The sequence below is a fragment of the Pomacea canaliculata genome, linkage group LG6, assembly GCF_003073045.1.
Source record: "Pomacea canaliculata isolate SZHN2017 linkage group LG6, ASM307304v1, whole genome shotgun sequence".
NCBI lineage: Eukaryota > Metazoa > Mollusca > Gastropoda > Architaenioglossa > Ampullariidae > Pomacea > Pomacea canaliculata.
Window position 1 is genome coordinate 19,459,919 of NC_037595.1, and position 19,456 is coordinate 19,479,374.

A 19,456-nucleotide genomic window follows, 5' to 3' on the forward strand; every position below is an offset into this window, starting at 1 on the left:
CGTTAAAAGCAAGTTGTGATGTTTCTAAAGCACAAACCATTACCAACTTTGCTGTATCACTTTTGCCTTCTCTGTTACATGACACCAGCTAGCATGTTGTGTGGCATACCTGCAAACTGTGTATGTTGTGAGAATGAGGAAAGGGATTAATTGCTTAGTGCTCAGAAAGTGTCAAAATCAAAAATTATAGCACGGCAAGAAGTCATAAAAGCTAAGCAAATAGACATTCTTGAGCTATAACAAACAAGTTTCTTTTCTTTAATTTTATTTTTTCAATAAAAGTGGGGAAAGAGATGATTACTATAGCTCGTCTCTTCCTTAGACAATGCAATACGATTTCAAAGAAACAATCTTTGAAGCAGATACCTTCAATTATTGGAAAATATCCTTAATAGACAATGAGAAATATGACTAAACAATTCCTGACTGATATTCATTTGAAAGTTAGCAATGCCAACAAAATGCCTTATGTAATGCCATAGCTGTGTCGGAAATACTTTTCAAAATGAATCTTGCGGATGGATTAAATGTTAGGTTCCTAAAAAGTTGCCAAGCATAGGAGTAGAAAACTATATTGTGGTGCACTATGTCTTAGATAAGGTCTATGAAAGCAACCTTTGCATGCCATTTTCTCTTTTTCTTGAGATGTCCATAGCTGTTGGATGGGCACAAAGACTCTTTTAACCAAATACAGTAACCTATACTGTGTCAAACTAAAGTCAGTTTAATGCCAAGCTGTGGAGCTTCACCAGAATTAAATGCTACAGGAGTAATAATTACTGTGCACCTCAACCCCATTGAGTCACCAATAACCACACACATTTTATTGCATTTTCTAAGCAGCACAAAATCAAAACAGAATCTTAGGATGACTATTTTTAAAAAGTTAAATGTTTGGAAAGATATAATGCCACAATGTGAATATCCATCTGAACTTTTCTTGAGATTAACACAAAAACATGTTTTAATATTTTTCAAATGAGGTTTCAAAGTTTTATATTTCTATCTCATCTACAATACAGCTTACTTGTGAAAAATGCTACTAAATAGTATGCTGTAAATATTAATGAAATAGAATAAGGTGTATGCATTTTGTCAAAGAAAAAATATTTCTCTTAAAAAAAATCAAACTTTGAAATAAGGTTAAAATTACTGACATAATATATACACATGATCTTTATTTTAATTATCTTTATATAACTTGTGATAACAGGTGATAACGATACAAAGACCACTGAAAAATACTTTCATTTTCAAATAACTTTACATCCTGTTAAATAAATGTAATTTAGGAAACAGAACAAAATGATTTAAACATTACTTAAAACCAAAATATGGCTGTTTTGCAAATTTATCTTTTGTAAAAACTGACTATCCATAATAGACAATATTACTTTTTTGATTTATCCTTAAGGCTAAAAAGTATTTCAAATTATTCTTCATAATTCAGTTGCACGATGAACTCATTACTCATTACTCAAATAATCACTTAATTAACACAAAAATGACAGCAGAAAGAATAGTCTAACTGTTGTTTTATCATGGACGTGCAATACAAGTTAGTGGTTTGATGACAAAGGGAAGAGAAAGGGGCTGAAACACTAAGAAGCCCATTAAGTAATAACTTTTGCAATAATTATTTCCTAACGTGTGTTGTATCTGAAAGAAAAAAAAAATTAACTTTCAATGTACATATACATGTATATACACTGATGACACCAAAACAGTGAACCTGGAGTCTTTACTGTATGATTATGGTAGCTGTTGCAGCAACAGTGACCAGCACATTAAAGTGGAAGCACTTTCAATGGATACATGGATTGTAATCACCAACCTTTACAGAAAACACAAAATCCACCAGGGCTTCTGCTAAGGCTAAATTCTTTGGGGTCCCAGGGACCCCTTCTTCAGATTTTCAAGGGGTCCCTGATCTTTGCCCAAATTTGTATGGGACCCCATTGACGAAAATTGAAGGGGTCCTCCGAACTTTTAATGCGTACTGTACGCAATTTTTTGCGTAAGCAGAAGCCCTGATCCACTATCTGAATAGGCAACACACAAGAATTTGAGATGGTCAGGACAACCACAAACCCACAAGAGAAAAAATTGTCTCCATAATCTCTTCAGAAAATACACTTAATGTGTTATCTATTGGACACTCAACTCGGAGCGCATTTAAAAAAAAAGGATGGCATCAAACATCCCTTTGTTCTTACCAACTTTTGGGTTTCCTTCTGCTCTCAATTTTAATGGTGGTGTTCATGAGATTAAACAATTCTAATTATCGTTAGCTTCACTTTTCAATAAACACATACAATCGTCTGAATTAACTCATTACCCTTAATTTGTAAACTAACACTAAATCATAGTTTTAGCACATGACATCATGGAAGGCATTATCTCATACAGAATATACATGCACTGCAATGTTACTAGATTAATAGCAAAGTTTCATATTGAGGCTTAATATAAATGAATTTTTTAAATTATCAACAATCTCCATAGGTAAAAGTCTAATGAAGATCTCTCCAAAAAGCATGTGATTTAGTCATATTTTCTTTTATAATGTAAGTTATCATAATGCAAATAGGGTGGTCATGATGCCTAGTCAAAACTGCAACTTTCAGTTGAAAGGATTGATGGTGTAGACCACTATTTCAAACAAATCTTCACAAAAATAATTTTTATGTTTATGAAGTGCCTAATCCTAGCAGCCAGTTTTGACATGACAAAAAAAATGCAGACATGTACAGGTGACCTATAACATGGCATTTAAACATTGAAAAAACAGGAAAGTTGCACTAATCATAAAGGTTGTCTTTAAACTGACAAACTTAAAAACTCTTTTAAATGTAACAAAACACTCAATCTTAAAGCATGCATCTACATATACAAGATCATATATATATATTCAACAAATGTAAATAAGCATATAGGTATAGGTGTATATGTGTGTGTTGGTGGGTGGGTAGATAAAGCATAGACAAATATTCATGCATTATATATGTACATAATTGTTTATGTCTGCAGTTCATTCCTCAGCAGTCTTAGCCAAATAACATTAAAGCGTAGCTGTACATAATCAACTTTCCAACAATAAAGTAAATCACACACTTGCAACCCTTAACAGACAGCATGACTTGAGCCTGGCATGGGCGAGAAGCAATCATTAATTGTCCTAGAACTAGTATTGTCCCCTGTAGATGTAACCCATGATCAACAGGCTCATGACCGATATCCATGTTCTGGACATTTTCATGATGTCTCCAAATGGTATGAACCAGCTTAGTTTAACTTTAAATCATTGTGGTATCGTAATAGTCAGGGATAATTACTTAAAGTTAAGGCAAGTTAAAAACTGGATCATGAAATCTCCCCTTTAAATCTCTACTTGATGATTGGATCAGGTTCAACCAGAAAATAGTGCCAGTATCTCTCTCCACCTTTTGTGGTGCCTTATGTCACAAGTAATGTCACTATTCAAGAGTTAGCTGCTGTCTTGCTAATGACAAGGCCATAGAGTCATTCCTGCATGTCAAGTGTTTATGCCCTTAGTTCACAACCAACATTACTGCAGCAAAGATACAGATTACCTTACACAGGGTATCTTGTCACACAGAAGCCACAACAGACTTTAGGCTACAATCCAAAGCAAACCATCACTCGGCAACATGCCAACATTCTCAGAAGGGGACTCTAGATAATGAAGTTCAATGGGGAGACAGGTCCTGCTGTCGTTCCAGGAGCTGAGAAATAACTGCTGAGTAATGTGGGCCAAACACAGACCGGTTGTGAGAGATGAGCCGCATAAACTGCCCAAGTACTTGAGATAACTCCGTCTCCACTGCAGAAAAGCCAGGAGGAAGCTTGAGGGGGTCAACACGTCGGGTGGATATTGAATCCTTTATGAAGTTTGTCATTCGACGCTCTTAACAGAAAAAAAAATTGTTTTCTTGAAAATGGTGTAGATGCATAAAAATATAACTGGACAGAAAATAAGCCTGGACTCTAAACACATTACAGCAAATGACCCAAAATGTTTATTGGTAGACGATATATAGCATAACACAGATGTATGTGTGGATGTAGAAAATGAGACCAGCTATAAGCCGTTGAAACAGATGCTATTTTTATGTAATGTTTTGAGTGTGTTCAAAGTGTCTGTATTTACACGGTCTATAAGTAGATATGTCTGTTGTAGAAGTGCAAATATCTGTTATATACAAATATCGTTGCACGGCTATTGGTGACTAGTATATACATACTTATGTTAAGAACTCTGAGCCCATTAAGAGTGTACTATATAAATCTTCATTATTATTATTATTAATGGTGGTCACATACAAATAACTAAAAAGAAATTTACTTATTTTATACTCTCATATGAGTAATCTGCATTAAGTCTATATCAAAATTTAATCACATTTCTGTAGAACTGTGTATACCGTTGTGGTGAAAATGTATTTATCATCTAATGATGACCGAGTGTATGATATGTATCAGACATCCAATATTTAATACTTGAATTATGCAGATGTCCAATCACTATCACTAGAATATAATTCACACTAAAATGTGGCCCCATATCTAATTTTCATAATATAATAAGCTTTGAAATCATTTTCTATTATGTGTTTAGCGTGAGGTTCTGTTCACTTTACAATCTTGAGATCAAAAAGCAGATATTTTACAGTTTAAGAGTACTCCACGAATGTGAAGCTTTGTTTAATCAAGGGGAAGTAACTCCTACTGTTAACATGCTTTCATTAGTGCTAAGTGATTTTTTCCCCTTAAACATACCGTCATATATAAGAATTAATAATAATTATGGCCATTAATCATTAATAACATTTTTTTTCCACAAGAGATAGTTATATCCTGCTCAGAGGCCAGTCTACACTGAGCTAAGGTATAATTAGAACAGGGGTGGTAAAGTACATTCTAACACAGACAAAGTACAAAGATAAATATATAGCTGACATGTCTGATGTAGTCGTTAGAGAGCACTTGGGGTGGATGCCTTCAAAGGAGAGCTTAGAATTTTGAGACTGGTCAGCAAAGCAAAAAACTTTGCCCACCCCTGAATTCAAAGGTGCATATGATGAGAGACTGGTGTTCAGTATAGGTCAGGTACGAGAATACAGACATAACTCTAGAGACAGTTCTAAGCACTCACTCATGAGAGTTGTCACTGCATTACCAGATGATGCAAGATCACAGATCTGCCCAGTCAGCAGCTTGGATTTCTTTTCATCCAGCTGAGAAAAGCCATGTTGAACAAGACACTCATTTACATCCTTTTTCACCTGCTCTGCGACATTCGCCAGTGTCTCCTTCAAGTCTCTGCATGATAGAAATTGCACATTAGTAGAGTGTGTGCGTGTTGAGAAGCAAATATAAACAGACAGGTCAGCCAATTCTTATGTTTTAAGAATGCTGTATGTGTGTTGTTAGACAGTAAAAGACAAGAGAGTAAATGGCTTTGTTTATGGTATAGGATGTGTGCATGCATACATGTCTGCATGTGAACATGCATAGCTATGTTTTAGTGAGTGTTCTATTCAAATTTATGTACAATTTACAAACCAAATAGTGTTTTATGTTTGTATGTATACAGGTGTATATGCATTTCTTTCTCTGTGAGCCTATATCATTTAATTGTGCTGTAAATTTTGGACAATATGCCGCAACTTTTTCCCCCCAGCTTTAAACCCTTTAGCTTAAAAACGCAATGTGGCTTGTTTGCAGATTTTTCCGATGATAGGAGCATCAAACCCTTGTCTATTTTTAGCTTCTCTGTAACTCAAAATATCGTGTTTACTGTACATTAATTTTTTTATGAGCTCTTTGCTGAAGTGTTAACTCTTCATGTTGTTAAATGTTCAAATTTTAAATCAAAGCTGCATACAACTCAAGTATTCAGATCATTTAATAATAATTATAAATAATAAATGCAAAATATTTTAAGCTGATCATGCTGAAAACAAGACACTATGCCTACAATGCAGCTTATAAACTAGTGTAGCTTATTTACTAAGAAAGTAGATATTCTTTAAAAAAAATTTAGCTTATATATGGGTGTGCTCAATAGACCTATATTTATGGTACTTTTATGACCATGAAGCACATAAAAATGTTAAACAATCCCTTTGAGTCTCATAATGTAAGAGCTATGGAAGGATATGTGTTGTGCAGAAAAAAGTAAGATTATGGCAGTTAAAATATAACACTTGAAAGAAATAAAGAGGTATAAAGTCTTGGTAAATGCTCTGACATGTTTTCTCCTTCTAGCAGTGTCTGAACATGAGACTTCAATGTCTGCTTCAATGTCTGAATGCCAGCAATTGGGGCTCCCACTGTACTGTAGGTCACCAGCTGCACAGCCGCAATGTTTGTCAGCAGAGAACATTTTGTTTCAAGTTCGAAGAAGCGTGCTCTATCCATCAGTAGAGTCTGCAAATAAAAATGATACTCAACTAAGCAACTTAAAAACACATCCAAGTATCCAAGAAATGCTTAAAAATATAGCAAAATATAAAATATGCTATGCAAGCAACATTAGTTAAAATCCATAATGCATGCCTGTGCAAATGCACACTTTATTTCAGTGGCAGGGGGAAAAAAACCCTTCCAAAACAAATTTCAGCAAGTTTCATGCAATAATGCGTGCAACCCTTGTTGATCCTTTGTTAAAATTTTACATTGCTTTCCAGAAATAATCTTATATTTATTAATAGAAGTAGTTGATATGAATGTATGATATGAAAGCAATCGTTTGTGGAAAGCGAAGTAAAAAACTAGCATGTAAATTGCACAGTAACAAGAGTCTCTATTTTTCTTTCTATTCTGATGGCTTCTCAACCATTCCTTATATTTATTACCTTTCAGAGCAATGCTCACAAAACCTATAGTTAAAGCATGAATTCTCAAACCTCTGGATAGATATTGTTCTCATCCCAGCTGAGTGTCTCCATGTATGCTTCATTCATGATCGCAGCAGGTGTTGCCTTAGAGCCTCTAGATCCTGAAGAAGTTGATGGCATGGAGTCAGTAGCAGAAGCTTGGGAAGCTGCAGAGTCCTGTTCTTCGCAGTGAGCCTCTTCAGCAAGAAGCTTGTCATAGTTTCTCTTCAACCACATTCGTGTGATCTCCAGACCATCTGTGCCACTCTCTAAAAAACATTTTCCCAAAGAGTTACAACATGCATCCTAGCCAGCAGGATTTAAAAACATAATTCATCGCAAATGATGATAGGCAGGTTTGTACATAGTGATCCTCAAGCTGAAAGCGCAGTTAACTGTACTCAAGAATGCAAGTACATGGGTAACTATTCAAATTATGCTCTTTATTTCCCATTCGCTCCTGCCGAGTGTTACAGTTCAAAATATCTGATAGCAATATGTAAAGAACATCATAGTGTGTGTTCTTTATAGTTGAATAAACAATATAGGATCTTTAGTTGTCATTCCACTTTAAAAAATGTTTGTAAATGCTGTTAATAAAGCTACTAAAAAAATCATATATACATAATCCTCTCTGAACAATCGGTCTTAATAATGGCCGCAAACAATGCTGCTCACATTGCTCTCTATAACTGGAAGACTGCATGCTTCTTCAGGAAATGTAATTGTGTTGCTGCCAGTTCACGTTGACAACTATAACTATGCTTTTTGTTACCAGCTTGATGCTAACTATACTACACATTACCTTAACTTCATCCCTCTTCCTAATTCATTCTATAAGTATACAAATGATTTGTATTGTTAAAGAATGAGTTTTATAAGTATAAAATGTATTTTATAGCTAGAGAGAAAGAGAAAATTCTTTGCTTGGAGTCCCATACCACTGAGCACAGCTTTTTGGTGAAAGCATGCATCATATTATTGTAGTGTATTATGATCAGAAAGATTTACTGTAGTTATTATTATCATTATTATTGTCGTTTATATGGTTATTCACAACGAAAGTAAACACACTTCATACCCTCCTGAGTCTTAAGAAATTCGTTGAACTTCTTTCGTTCATATTCTACTGACTGTTGCTGAAGATAAGGTCGTATTTGCTGAATGGTGAAGTTTGCCATGTCCATTTTCATTAACTCCAGAACTTCAAAGATCTCCCTGCAATGTTAAGTCCAATGGTTAAAAAAAAGGATAAAGGTTATAAGACTCTTCCATTCTTTCTTCGCAACAGCAAAGTTCCAATTGCTTTTGCAAATAAGATATTGAGACAAAAAGTTTGTTACAACTAACATTGTAACATCACAGCAAAATGACAAAAAAGAGATGTTACAGTATATCCAAGAATATTTGTAATACAGCACATTCATCTGTTGATCACTCGTGGAAAAATGCTCTGTAAAAAACTTCACAGAACCTTAAATATTTACAGATCAAAACACACACACATACACACACAGAATAATAATCCCTGCTTCATACACTCACTTGAAGAGAGGGACCACCTCTTTGCTATCTCTAAGTCTGGCCACCCTTTTATCCCGCACAGGAGCACACAACCGTGACATGGTGTCAACAACATAGTTTGCATAATAAAAAATGTCAAATGCATCATTCTCCATCTTCTGCTGGATGAGGTCCATGTCCAGCACTTCTTGCAGTTGAGCACGGAGTCGCACATGTTGTGGCAGCAGAAGTGATACCAACATCTGTTGGAGAAAAAAAAAGCAATCCAATTTATTGCTGCTGAATATGGTTGCAAGTATATCCACAAACTGCTTCAGTAATAGTGTTTTACTGTTTTCATTGCTGCTGTTATGATAATAATAATTAAGGCTGTAATGTGAAGGCAGCATGGGTTCATGACTTTGTATCCCTTTCTCTCTCACTAAAACATGAATGCACAACTTTATTCAATAAAAACATACCTCTCTGACTTCCTCAATGAGCACTAGTGCATGAGAATAGTCTGGAGGATCTCCTTTCAGCTTGTCTTCCAGAACATCCCAGAAAGCTTTGTGCATTACATCACGTACTTGTTTCTCAATGCTATACAAATAACATGAAGGCAACAGTAATATTTAAAAAAAATATAATGTTTAGTTCTCGGCCTATCTCCAGCTGCTCTCTATTCTAAAAAATTTGCTTAGGGGAAAAGAATCACAAGCCTCAGATCTACACAAGCAATGTGAATTATAATGTGTAAATAATCACTGCATTTTTTTTTTATGCAAACTACTCTCCTTCTCAGAAAGCATTTCAAAGTAATTATCATCACTATATATTATATAAATCATAAAACTGCAAAAGAAAAATCTTATTTTTTAGTGTAGTGACCATCATATGACTCAGATTTGCTATGTAAATGCATAATCTAAAAAAAAGATTCCTTTCTTTCAAACTTAAATTTCAGAAATTCTAATTTGTCTTGAGCATCAGATTTTGTTGACCTACAAAATTATTATGTACTATTACAAATTAAGCTGTTTTTAGTGATTCATAAATTTTTAATCTCTGTAATCTATAAGCAAAACTTTAACCGTCTTGATTTACACCTGTTCTCCTGTGGTTGAAGTTTTTCTATCTGGAAGTCATTGTTGACAGCTATTTCATGAGCTAGAGACATGTTCTTGACACCATTCGCAGCTGCCATCAGCTGGTCAAATGAGATGAACTTTGGAGGAGAAGCTGCAGACAACAAAACCCTTATATATATAATAGTATAGAGCATACACATTTAATAGCAGAAATATGTTTGGACTTCCCTATAAGGTGCTCAAAAACCACTCCTCTCCCAAAATGAAAAATTTAAATCAGCTGTTCTAAACCTAATCATTAATGATTTTTTCCAAACCTTCTCACCACTCATCTGAGAGAACAGCTCTGCCCTTCAACATTTGACACACATATTTTCTGTACTGTTCTCTTCCTTTTGTGTATGCCAGATTTTCCAGTGCTTAAATTTTCCCTCGTTGGGAAGGCAGACAGATAGATGCAGTGTTGTGTATTTGTATACACCTTTACTCACCTTTCCACTCATTCATTAAAAAGTTCAATACTTCAGAAGTCATGTACCTGCAACCATAAAGGCTTGGATTGGGTTGGATTTAGGGCTTGGTGTCCGTGTCCTTCTCTTCTTGCCTTCTACCTCTGTCTCACTGTTTGGGATGCTCTGTCCATTCTTTTCTTCTCTATCACCGTCAGAGGAGTGGTTCAGCCTGTCTAAGTTGTTTTCCTCCTTCTCTGCCATTATTATGGCCCTTTTGTACAAGGAAAGGTTTTATAATTAGATATCAAGAGGACAAGAAGGTAATGGTGCTGAGAACAAGGAGAGTGGAAAACATGAAAGTGAAAGAAATGAATAATTATGTGCTTTAATATAAGCTTTTTTGAAGTTATAAAAATTAGTTTCTTAAATATGAATTCCTTAATATAGTCAAGATTAATGCTGCCAAATGACTGCACAATAGTACAGGAAGTGGCTTTTAAGTGATGTTTCCCCTTTCAATCAGTAGTCATCAAAATAAAGTATTTATATCAAGTGTCTTCCCAAAATGCTTTGATTTTATTTTCTGTCAAATCAGACACTGCAGTTATTATTACAGCAATTAACACCTATCAAAGCAATATCCCCCAAAGAAACTTCATGATTATATATCTTTTGGAAGGAACAACATACATATATGCATAATTGTACAGCCGAATATAAAGCTTTTCTGTGCATTTAACCATATATCATGATTCATCATTAGAAATAATGATCATTTGCATCATAGAACTGTATCCGTGGTCGGATGAATAAGGGAAACAACTACTGCCCACAACTATTAAAAGTGTCTGCATGGCAACCTGCATCCCAATACAGCTTGGCAAGCTGCCAAGTAGGGTAAGGCAAAATCTGAGCACTGTAAGCATGTTAAAAATGGTTATGGTGAATGCATATCCAGCTGTAATATACGCTGACTATACGGTGTGAAAAAGGCCCCATTCGCACGTACGTCAATCTACACAAACACGAACATATGATGGATATATAATGAGAAAACACGCTTATATATTAACGGTAATTAAAATTTCAATATTATACTTAATTAAAGTTAAATATATAGCTGATTCTGAAGTAACGCCTGAAATAATTCGAATACTGCATAAAAAAATCAATAATTTCTGCACACAAAAAAAAAATTGGCATATTGCGTTAGCACTGAAACAGACGACAAAATGATCCATATTTAGACGTAGTTTATCCGTAGATCACACAACGAGATTTAATGAATTCCCCATGCACTAACTGCTAAATGGACTCATTTATCTTTTAACTCGATTGAGTTATTTTGTTATCTGTTTAATTATTTTTCACGAGCATGGCATGAAACCAACAGTGTTGACTGCTCCACTCGCGTCCATCAGCTGACGGAATAAGTCGTCTGCAACCGAGGGATGCAGCCAATGACCTCATTTGGTTACTGTCAGACTTTTGCATTTTAAACACAACTAATCAAATTTTTACCTCCTAAATGGAAGAATTGTCAAGATTATACCAAACCGTACTGGTATTCTGTTGTTGTTGAATTACCTGTGCGTTCTGTGTCGCAAATTTGTCTAGAATGTCGTAGAACTCTACACGACTGACAAAGGAAGGACGCTAACTTTGTTTACGGATGTGACGTCACATAAATTCATGTAGGGTGTTTCTAAACTTAGACCTTATATCAGAGAAGGCTGTGCTGTTCGTGACTGGGCATGCTACAGTGTGTTGTTTACTATCCTTCCTTTGTCTCGATTTTTATGTTTGTAGGCACGCTACTTGTGTTGTTTACTATCCTTCCTTTGTCGCGTTTTTTTAAAATTTTTGCCGAAATAAATAAAAACTGTTTAATGTGACCTCATGATAATCAAATTGGAACATTTCCGTTTGCTGACAAAGGACTTGCGACGGTATGAAAATTTGGGTATAGGAGGAAGAAAGAGAGAATCACTATTTAAAAGGCTCCAGATTCACCATTTCCTATAGCTCTTGGTGACTTATTCGACGAAACGTATATCTTACAAAACTATAGTCTGTCAGTGTCAGTAGGGAAAGCTCGATTCTGTCGACACCGATGTATCGTACAAGACCCATTTTGTTTACAAGGGTGACAGAATAAACAAAAGTTATAGATAGGGAGACATATCTTGGCAAAATTCCAGCACAGGAATCACAGCTTATGTCAGCAAATGCCTTTGGTCTCTACTGATTTCAAGTGAGCTTTAAATGCTAGCAAATGCACGTATTTAATTTATACAAAGTGCAGGAAACGTTTATCATTTCGGAATGTCAAGTTGCAGTTTTATGTTGAGGGATTGAAAAGTTTTATAAACGAAAACACAAACTTCACACACAAACACAATCCAAACTATTCTTCAGCACCAAATTCATTGTATTGTCAAAATAATTTGTTAAAAAATATACTTTAACATATTTTCATAATTTCTGAAGTGGTCTTGATCCATCTCAAAAATCCAAAATATTTACAAAGCCACTTATCCTTAAATATGATTTGCATTTCTAATTATGAACACTCTTATTCAAAACTGAACTGTAGGATTTGTACATCGTTTGTTTTAGTTACACTTCTGCTGAAATGGAAACCAGCTGAACTATAGACAGTGATCGTAGGTGGTGGTCTAGGAATGGGATATTACAGAAATCAGGTAATACGAGATGCACGTATCAACATAAATGTTACAAAGATAAGCTTACATAAACCGTATGTAAATATTCTAAGCTTGATCAGGCCTAGTGATCCCTTTTAAAGATCTCACAACAAGTGTGGCAATACAAGCAGTCTGAGATAAGATCCCAGTAACATGATCTGCTACAAGCCCAACAAAACATGATAGCACCCTTTAGAAAAGAATGGCAATGCTAATAAAATCACAGTAAATGTTTCAGTGCCTCCACTGACAAAGTTGCATAGTATTTAACAGTAGTTCTATTCTTTGCTTATAAAGTGCGTTAATAAATACAGCTGACTTTTTGAACCAGTTACATTCATTTGCCCTTGTCTTTTTCTCTCCACATTCTTTTTGAAGACGCGTACATATACAAGCATTTCATCTGCATGAATAAGTGTACAATCATGTATCTACAGAAGTGTCATTTTAATGCCATAAATGGATATTGCTTATAATTTACAAAAATGTATGGTAGTGCCAGTCTGCTGCCAATGGATGTCAATACTAAATAAATTTTCAAGCTCCAACAAAAAACATGGGATAAAGGTTTAGGAAAATAGTCATGATTTTTTTAACATATAGTGGTCATAGTTCATATACGTAAGAAGAGTTGTTCTTTTCATATATTCTGTGCAATTGCTGACCATTATGCTTGATTTCTTAAACATGACCTATTATTTTCAAGCATATTGGTGACATTTGTACTAGATTTTATAACATTTTTCACCTCAAACATCACAATTCCTATGACAAAATAGGACAAAAAGGCATGCAGAATCAAGACCAACAGAATACATAGACCAAACACTACATATTGCACCAGTTATTGCAGGTAATGTAGAACCCACCAAAAGCAGAAACCAATTAAGAGGGTGGAAACCTTCTCTGTATGTGATAAGGACTTGAAGTGAGCATCAAAAACATTTTATATTTACAATCCAGTCAATAGTTTTGATTTTTTCAAATATTTGAGCAAAAGTAAAAAAGCCCATATTAAAAAAAAAAAAAAAAAAAACAAAACTGATGGACCAACAATGAAAAAGCAAAAAATGTCAAAACCCTGTTGTCTTGACAAGAATAATCAGTTCCTACTAAGATGTTTCAATTATCTGTGCATACAAAGGAGTTTCATTGTTAAATATAAAATATATCAACAGTGAGCACATAAACTTCAATAGATTCTTTTGGAAGATAGATGTCCTCTCAAACAATGTCGCTATGAAAAAAAGCAACAGAAAGGACTAGATGCTTTTTTCACTCTGAAGTTTGGGTAAGGAAGAACTGTTCGACCATTACAAAAATTTCATACCATGCCAGAGAAGTGTCTTTCATAAAGGGTAGGGTAACACTTCTGAAAATGTTTTAGTTTCTGTTTCTTCTCTTTTAACGTAAGTTTAGTATCATCAAGAATGTTGTTCATAAGATTCACAAGCGCTTCTTGGGTGCAATCACGTGCCTGGCGATCAAACTCTTCCTTTGATACTCGATCACAAAATGTGGTATCTGCAACAAAAAATATGCAAGCAATTAAAAAAAAATATTTTGTGGCAATGAAAAGATACTGGTTACAAGGTGAAGAGATTTGAAAGGAGAAAAAATATTAGTTTTCTCATTTTATCAACTTGTCAAGATTTGTTCTGCAAAACATTTGTTACAACTCCACTCAGCTGATAATCTTCAAATCTTTAGCACAGATAATTAAACCAGCCATTTTGACACTTTCAGTGGGTTGCCAATGTTAAGTTTTGTCTATAATTACCCTCTGATAGATTGCCCTTTGTGATTTTAATGATTCAAAAATGTTTGTTAGCTGGAAACTAAGAATTTCGAAATTAAATAAACTAATAAAAACTGATGCGACGTTTTGGCTTTGATACTTGAATAATTGACTTTAATTGTAAAACTACACAGGAGCACACACACACAAAAAAAAAGAAAAAGAATGTAATATCACTGCTCTTGGTTTCTGCACAACATTGATTACAGATAATGTTTCATATGTTTCTTTTTCATGCACACTAATATATCTCCTATAAGACAGCAGTTTGGTACCTACCATATTCTGGAAGACTTTGTCCACTTTTTATCTGATATAGCCTAAGGGATACTTTCTCACGGATGACATAAGGCACAGTGAACATCTTGCGCAGGTGTTGCATCATGAATTGCACCAATGTTGATCCAAGGTTTGGGGCTAACAGTTTGTGTTTGAAAATGGCATTAGAGAAAGCCCTCAAAACAACCACCTCATTTGAATCCTGAAAGAAAAAGCTCAACAAATGTAGATCTATAAAGTTAAATTAAAGAAGTTTGAGAAAAATCTGAAATCTAGAAAGGGCCATCCTGCACCTAATAAGATTTGAAATATTTAAAAATAGGAAGCCATGTTATCGGTTAAAAGTAAAATGTTTATAAACAGAAGTCACAACTTTCAACTATGAGATAATTTGTCACAATCTAAGGCTACCCTTATCCCCATCAACCCTTTAAAACAAAAAAGCTGCTGTAAATTATGAAAACTTACACTGGAATCAAGAGTTAGGCTAGTGTCAAGTGATACAGCCGTCATAAATTTGAGCAAACGGTGAAGCTCTTCTTTGGCAGTTACCGGCAGGAGGATCATGTCCAGCCTCAGTGCCTCCAGGGCTTGTTTGTCATGGCGTTGAAGCACAAGGTTCAAAATGGCCATGTGCAAGTCAAAAAATCGCCCTGGCAAAATGGTTTCTGCTAAGCAGCTGTAATGTTTGTGGAGAAGTTCAAAAGCTTGCTGCTTGGTGGAGTCATCATTTTTCTGGAAGTTGTTTTCTGTTAACAAGGATGCTCCTGCCACAAAAATGAAGAATCTCAGGTGCGACCATAAATTTCTGCTTTTCATTCTCACTCATTGACACACACACACCTACAAGAATTCAAGTAAAAAGTATAACCTTGACTAAAAAATGCAGCCACACATTTTAAGAGGCTGCTGGGAATTTTCTGTGAACCTCAAGTGATTCTTCCTGCTTTTTCTTAACAGGTAAAGGGGGATGGGAAAGACTGGTGTTTTACGATGAGCCAGCAACTAAGGCTACATCAATGCAAGGCATTCAGCCCTGTAAACAAATGCCACATGCAGAAAAAGAACAGCATGTCCGAGACGAGAGCTTAACCCAGGACAGCCTACCTTCACAGTATTGGTGACAGGCACTAACAGCCACCGGAGCACCCTTCCTTAACAGGTAGGCTTGGAAAATTCACACAGGGGCATACAAAATATTCACACAGCCTCTCACCCTCTACCAACCCAAGTCTGTCAAGTAAATTTACCCATGTTACCTTTAGGCAAACACTCAATGCAGGCAATGGCCGTCTGTATTACGCCATCCTCTTCGGCCTCCTCTAACCCCACTAGATTGAGGTTGATAAGGCTCTGTGTGATAGGGAGATGCCAGTTCTTGGCCACAATATTGGAGATGATAAGGTTATGGTGCTGCTGCTGCCGCTTGCTCAGCTTGTCCTCTGCCAACACGCCGTCCAGAAAGGTCAAGTCAATCAAGGTCGTCAGCTGTGCCAGGGCCACTTCTCTCCACACTTCCTCGATGACTGCCAGCGGGAAGGACAAAAAAACTAAAGTAAAAGGTTGATAAGAGAGCTTCATAGAAATGAACTATATAGATATGATGGCAGTTTCACTATGAACAAGCAACTACGTTAAATAGCATGGTTAGATGTGCACAGATACCATGTCAATTCAAATAATTATTTTAACTATTTTTGCAAGCATGAATCTTTTCAGTAAGTTTATGCAACTTAAAAGAGTTAATCAGAGCTCAGTAATAATTATGGGAATCACAAATAATGGGAGCCTTTCCCGTTCATAAATAAAGTCGTCCTATTCAAAAGAATAAGTTTATCTTTGTATCAAACAAGCCAGCATTCACCAGATTAACTCAAAATTTGTCTGTTAAATTAAATGTGTGAAATCATCTAAGCCTAAAACAAAAACATCTCCCATATTTGCTTTGAAGAAGCTGCAAGACCCAAATGTTGCTGAAATCTAAAAGGTCAAAGTTAAAGGTACATTCACTGCATTGAACCTGGACTGTGATGTAGACACCCTTGCTGGAAACATCAAAGAAGTGCTACTGTCATCAGTCTAGAAAGTGCCAGAAGAAACAGAAACAATCCTGGATCATGAACATTCAAGATCTCTGACCAAAGGAAGATCTTGAAGAGGGAAAAGATAAGCAGTCCCCAGACAGCTTCCAAGTACAAAGAAGTGAATTGTGCCATTTGAAAAAAAAAAGGGGGGGGAGGGGGAGTGGATGGGTAGGAATAACGATTAGGAATAAAGGTAGGAATAAGGGCAGCTAGGGAACACTGGATCAAGGGTTGATGCTGTTTGGCAATGTGACCCAGGACAACTCTTTCTCAAAGACTGCCCTCCAAGTACACGTCAACGCTATGATGCCCAGACCTGGCTTATGAATGTGAAAGAGTGGACTGGTCAGCTGGTGCAGGACCTACTCACGATTGCCCAATACAGAGATGAGTGGCAGGCCTTGTGAGCAGCCATGTTTATTCATGTGCTTTCCCCAACGACCAGTATTAGTCATGGGAGGAATAAGTAAAAGAATTAACAGAAATGTTAGCAATCAGATTAAGAACAAGACATTGGTATATTTCATGTTATCCTTACCATCCTTTGTGACCGCTCCAGAACTGTCATTGCTTGAATCAAAATCTGACAAGGAAGGTAAAGAACTGTAGGAACTTAATGAGCAGAAAGACGCTTGACTCTTATGATCGGCCTTTGATTCAGGATGGATGATGCCAACTTTTCCAGACAAAGGTTCCATCAGGAGACTACCTCTGTATTTCATTTGATGTCCACAACGATGATGTGATAAAGACACAAAGAAACAGGCAATATATCTGTAGCTGTACATTTCTGGCAATTATTGACAGTTGAAAACACATTTACTCGGTATTTAGGGAAAAAAATCTTAATAGCATATAATGTTATAATTCTAACAAAAAGCCATCTGCAATATTTTGTTGTTGTTGAAATATTAGCCTTTAAAGAAAAAGACCACTCACTGTAATGAAATCCTCTTTGTGCAATCAGAGCATTCTCAAAAGATATCAGCAAAATTGTTATAAAAACTGTTATTTAGTTGTTGTGCCTTGTAAGTCTTCTATATAACCTTTCATTAAAAATACTTGCTCCCCTACCATAACTGAGACAAACCTCCTGCTTTCAGTGCAGTGACTGTCAGTTTCATCACATAATGAATCATCATCTGAGTCATTTTCGATGGGAGGCTCATTTTCTCTATTTTCCGAGGAGTCCGTCTCAATGAAGCAATACAATTTTCCACTAGTATCCTCAAAAGCATGCTTAGTGTTATTCCCATGACGAGATGTGACAGGTTCAAAAACTTTCTTTGTTAGCAGCAGCTGGCAAACCTAACAAAGTAAATTACATATGAAAATCAAAAATCAAATAATAATGCAAGAATCTTTTTCAATCATTAAGAAAAAACACTTATAGGTCCTACGTCACTCACTCAATATAAGAATGCAACCATGAAGAGAAAGTCAAGTCAAATAGATTTCATGAACAAAAATATTTACTTAGATTGGTGAATATACTGCCTTCCACTTAAAGCTACAATTCTTAATGTAATTATTAATAAAATGACAATTTGCAACATGCTTTAAAGTTTATAAGAGGTAAGAGAAAACAATGAATTTTTGTCTTTTTCCTTTTTACCTTAACAGCTTTTTCTCTGGTAAGGTCTGTCGAAAAAGTATCTTTATCGCTAAGCAGATAGTGCAAAATGACATCAACAGCATCTGTTCCCGTGAAACAGTTGTTATAAACACGCATCTTATGTCGACGTCTCTTTAGTTCTACCTTCTTCTTCATGTGAGCAATAAGCTCATTCCAAATCTGTGTTGCACGGAATGGACCTGCAAATTTATTGTTTTGTTTATTAAATCAAACTCAATAGTAATTCATTATTGAAATCCTACATCAAACGTCCAAAAACAATTAGGTGTAGATAAATTTGTCCAACATTTTGTGAGGTCACTAACCCAATAAAAATTTGTTCATTGTATGATGTTCTATCACGAAAGAAAAAATGTTATGGACACTGACAATCATTTTTGGTCGATGTCTTTTTAATTCCCAAGCACTTTTATTTAAGAAACATTCGAAATTCGAACGCACGCGAGTGAATGGAAGGAGATAATGCAGCTCAGTTCAGTTAATGCTGGTGAAGATATTAGTAAATAATATCGCGTTATATAACAACTACTAATAATAAAAATTAAACATTGGCGTACATATACATCTTCGATCAAAGTAAAAACAACCCAAATCATCTAGTTAAATCGTAGAAGACCACTTATGTTTCAATATTGTTTAATGATATATAATTAAAGGACTACGACATAAGGCTACTACATATTAAGATATAATACTGCAGCACTAGCCAAGCAAAATTCATAGATACCCAAACACCCGACGCTCGCCTACGAGCATTGTGATTAGAAATGTGAAAGTATACATGACAGACACATAGAATAAAACAAAACTGAAATATTCAACCAACTAACCAATACTGGCTTTAGGTTCCCTTAGTGGGAAAGTCTTTTCAAAGCAAAATGCTTGTGGAAATCTGGTGCTTCTGTTACAAACGTAGCCATGTCATATGTTGACTTATTCGAAACTCGCTCGCCATCCCAGGATGCATTTTAATCAAACCAAATGCAGATATTTTAATTTGAGA

At 35.4% G+C, this 19,456-nt stretch overlaps 2 protein-coding genes across 4 annotated transcripts; both read right to left on the reverse strand.

Moving 5' to 3' along the window:
• Positions 1 to 248: 248 nt before the first annotated feature.
• LOC112565868 (T-complex protein 11-like protein 1) lies at positions 249 to 11,659 on the reverse strand. 3 transcript variants are annotated; one of them, XM_025241717.1, is made up of 10 exons: positions 11,536 to 11,659; positions 10,035 to 10,219; positions 9,515 to 9,647; positions 8,888 to 9,008; positions 8,448 to 8,668; positions 7,984 to 8,120; positions 6,933 to 7,171; positions 6,275 to 6,453; positions 5,177 to 5,343; positions 249 to 3,928 (listed from the first exon to the last, which is right to left on the reverse strand). In XM_025241717.1, exons 2-10 carry the CDS (start codon positions 10,207 to 10,209, stop codon positions 3,711 to 3,713), a joined length of 1,590 nt encoding a protein of 529 aa, XP_025097502.1. In that variant the 5' UTR covers positions 10,210 to 10,219; positions 11,536 to 11,659; the 3' UTR covers positions 249 to 3,710. The 3 variants fall into 3 exon arrangements, with proteins under 3 accessions (XP_025097502.1, XP_025097505.1, XP_025097503.1); XM_025241720.1 differs by lacking the exon at positions 11,536 to 11,659 and adding an exon at positions 11,511 to 11,530; XM_025241718.1 differs by lacking the exon at positions 11,536 to 11,659 and adding an exon at positions 11,340 to 11,372.
• A 702-nt stretch (positions 11,660 to 12,361) lies between these two features.
• LOC112565869 (DEP domain-containing protein 7-like) lies at positions 12,362 to 19,423 on the reverse strand. The gene is made up of 8 exons (XM_025241721.1): positions 19,284 to 19,423; positions 18,433 to 18,632; positions 17,908 to 18,125; positions 17,356 to 17,528; positions 15,993 to 16,259; positions 15,202 to 15,500; positions 14,734 to 14,935; positions 12,362 to 14,180 (listed from the first exon to the last, which is right to left on the reverse strand). The coding sequence occupies exons 2-8, from the start codon at positions 18,586 to 18,588 to the stop codon at positions 13,981 to 13,983; spliced, it is 1,515 nt and encodes a 504-aa protein (XP_025097506.1). The 5' UTR covers positions 18,589 to 18,632; positions 19,284 to 19,423; the 3' UTR covers positions 12,362 to 13,980.
• Between the last annotated feature and the right edge of the window lie 33 nt (positions 19,424 to 19,456).